Genomic DNA, 3,733 nt, shown 5'->3' with positions numbered 1-3,733 from the left:
AAGGACTTTAGGCTGTTTAATCAAGCACTTCTTGCGCGGCAGGCTTGGAGATTACTGACGAAACCTGATAGTTTATGTGCTTCAATCCTAAAAGCAAGGTATTATCCTAATGGTCGATTGGAGGATACAGTGTTTGCAGGGAACGCGTCGTCGTCGTGGCAAGCAATCCAATACGGGCTGGAGCTGCTGAAGAAGGGCCTGGTGTGGAGAGTTGGTGACGGTAATCAAATTCGCATATGGCGTGATCCCTGGATACCAAAACCTCATGAGTATCGGCCGATGACGGCGAGAGGAAATTGTAGGCTCCGACGTGTCGCAGAGCTACTGTCGGAGAATGGCGAATGGCGGATGGACCTTCTGCGACGACACTTCTCCCAACTTGACACCGCTGACATCCTGAAAATCAAGGCTTCGCCGCATCATGGTGACGACGTACTGGCTTGGGCACCAGACCGCCGCGGCATCTTCTCTGTTAGAAGTGCATACAAGCTGGCGTGGGAATGCAATCATCGCACGGTAACGTGCGCAGCGAGCAGGGCACCGGACGGCAATCGTGTCGTCTGGGACACAGTGTGGGGGTGCCCTGCTCCCCCAAAGGTACGCGTGTTTGCATGGCGTCTGATTACAAATTCCCTAGCTACAGGGGAGAACAAAAGAAAGCGAAATCTGTCGGTTTCTGACATATGTGTGCTTTGTGGTATGGAACGCGAGGATACATATCACACATTTTGCAGGTGTCCGTTGGCTCGGGAGCTTTGGGCAGCAATGCGGGAGATCTGGCCGCTGAAGGAGCACATCACCAACACAGGCCAGGAGTGGCTTTTCCATGCTCTGGACCAAGCAAATGAGCAGGAAAGACTGATGATGCTCATGACCTTCTGGCGCATATGGCATGTAAGGAATGAAGTGGTTCATCAGAAGGCAGCCCCGCCAGTTGATGCCTCAAGGAGATTCTTGCGAAGCTATGTGGACTCGCTGTTGGTGATTCAACATGATCCCAACGTTGATTCAGTTAAGGGGAAGACGCCGATTGTCTATGATCACATGCAAGGCATCACAAAGCGGAAGAAGAAGGTGAGAAAAGATGAAGCTCCTGAGGTGGGTTGGTCTCGGCCACCACTAGGTTGGACGAAGCTTAATGTTGATGGTGCTTGGGCGGGAGAGAAGCATGAAGGAGGTACCGGCATGGTTCTAAGGGATGATGAAGGATGCATTATCTTTGCAGCTTGTACATACCTGAAGACATGTGACAGCCCTCTTGAAGCAGAGATTCTTGCTTGCACTGAAGGACTAGCATTGGCGCTAGAACATACAAACAAGCCTGTCATCATAGAGAGCGACTGTTTGGAGGCGACATCTATGATCAATGACACTGACGTGAATAGATCTGAAGTTGCGGCGATCGTTAATGTAGCAAAACACCTTTGTAAGCAAGGTAGAGAGTGTCTTGTCAGGCATATTCCTAGGGAGCTAAATGGTGTGAGCCATTCCTTAGCTAGATTGGGTTATACTGAGAGGTGTACCAACGTGTGGATCCGTAAGGGACCAGACATTATCAGACAGGCTTGTAATCAGGATGGAACTCCATTTCCTTGATTAATAAATTTCCATTTCGCAAAAAAAAAGTATATATGTACGTACAAAATGGAGCAATCAGATTACTTGTTTTCCTCCCAGGCTGAGTACGCTCAAGGCATTCTGGGCTCCCCGCTAACACAGGAAAATCCGAGTCTTTGTGCTCCGGAAAACAAGTTCAAAGCAGGGATTTTTCATGGGAGGCACAGGATAATTAGCCAGGAGGACGAGAAGAAGGGAACAAGTACGTGTGTCGGGGTCACCATGGCCTTGTTCCCGCCGAGCTTGTCGCAGGAGACGCTCAGGACAGAGCCCAAGTGCTGCGCCGGTCACCATCTCCTCTGCCAGTCGCCCCAACTTCAGCAGGAAAATATGGCAGTGAACTTACAGATAATTGTTACTCATAATAGCAAACATCAAGATATTAGTAAAATAATCACATCAGATTTTTCAAATGTTCAAGCTGTTGAAAACACAAAATTGAGTTTTTTTTTTGCCGGAGCAGCAGTATAAATACCAAATAATCGTCTGTCACAATAGTTAGTGTTGAATGCCATCAGGCCATCAGGCTATCAGCTAACCCACCATTGCTGATGCCACAATGTAAAGAAGACCTAGCATTTCAACAAGAAACTTCAACTTTAGCAACAAATTCAGCAATAATAAACTAGAAGGGAAAATTATCGATCAATCACTGAAAATTCTTCTCGCCCACAGAAGTTTCCTACACCTATCCTTCTGTTCGAAGATCCTAATATGATTTGGGCAACCATAAGAAGAATTGATCGAGGGTCAGTTCAAGATGAACCCTTGGAAGCAGTTGCAAGATGAGTTAGAGGCACCTCGGTATTCTTTATACGAACCTAATGATATATAAAATCCGAAAGATAAAGATCAGTTCACGAAGCCTAATAACTGACAGGTTTGCCTCAACAAGTTGATCAACAATAGTTCATATTTATCAACAACCTCTTCATGATCTAGCGACATATACAACCTAAACCAACCACCAAAAACTTTATCAATTTTCGAAGTTAAAAATGACTAAACTATTTCAAACAGAAGATAACCATACCGTTCTAGGACAAGTATAATAAATTGAAATATACTAGTGCAAATATTTCTTCAAAATCGACTGGATGTTCTACGTAGGACCTAATATTGTGTCCCCCAGTATATGGTCCTGAAATGATGCAGTATGCAAGTGAACAAATATAACCTCCTCCATCATTTTCCTGCACTTGCCTATCCATAGTATAGGTAACCATGCATCAAACTCCAAACATTTGAATAAAACCAATAAAGATTAAACTACGCCAGAAACAGGGAAATGATTGTCCGAAACAGAGCAATCATCCAGATTCACTGGAAAACTGAAGCTAAACAAACAAACCGGGAATTCACATAATGTATAAGTTCCAACTTTTAATTTATGAGTAAAGTTTCAATCTTTGAATTAACAATATGGGATTGTGTAACTGAAGTTGCTACATTTATATCAGCATTTGTAAGTCACACGTGCCATACTGTGGACCAATACATTCTAACCAAAAATTAATACCAACAGTTAAGCACTAATAATACATTTTTCCAAAGTTTGAGCAACAGCGAAAGGGTAGGGTATAAGAAAGCCCATAACCAAGTATAAATTCAGATATAGACCCGGACATGAAACATCCATGAGCAGCAGCAGCCTAAGAGCTACGCTACATATATATTGGAACGTCATGCCAAATTTAATACACGAAAAACTTGAACATTTGTTGCAGAAGCAACCTATGAAACATTTGACATATCCTATTGAACACCTTTATTTTCACAAAACAATGAAGTACCTTACACAAGAAGCACCAACAAAGATAATTCACCTTTACTCTCAGACCAATAATAAGATGAAAAATTTACCAATGCCGAGTATCACAAAACCTTTACATCTAGGGACTTAGTTTATGTAATACGAATTATTCTATGCCAGTTCACAGTTGGCCAGTAACAAAAAGAACAGCCAACCAGAGGAACATTTGCATCGAGATTTTCTTTAAAAGGAAATATACCTGCATGTTTATAAGCCATGGAGGTGGCACCCCATCAGGCATTCCAAAAGCTTCTTTAAGTTCTCAGGACCACATACCTTGCTTAATTTCCTTAAGTTTGACCT

General features: G+C 43.3%; 1 protein-coding gene across 1 annotated transcript; it reads left to right on the top strand.

Moving 5' to 3' along the window:
* The first annotated feature begins 765 nt into the window (after positions 1-765).
* Positions 766-1,596, top strand: LOC139834259 (uncharacterized). The gene has a single exon (XM_071824748.1). The coding sequence runs from the start codon at positions 766-768 to the stop codon at positions 1,594-1,596; it is 831 nt and encodes a 276-aa protein (XP_071680849.1).
* Positions 1,597-3,733: the final 2,137 nt, after the last annotated feature.

This window comes from Lolium perenne, chromosome 1, assembly GCF_019359855.2.
Source record: "Lolium perenne isolate Kyuss_39 chromosome 1, Kyuss_2.0, whole genome shotgun sequence".
NCBI lineage: Eukaryota > Viridiplantae > Streptophyta > Magnoliopsida > Poales > Poaceae > Lolium > Lolium perenne.
The sequence above is the reverse complement of the archived record's forward strand: the minus strand, read 5'-3'. Positions and strand labels throughout refer to the sequence as shown.

Bases quoted from the DNA above. Each gene is read 5' to 3' on its own strand.
- LOC139834259 (XM_071824748.1), top strand. From the start codon at position 766: ATGCGGGAGATCTGGCCGCTGAAGGAGCACATCACCAACACAGGCCAG.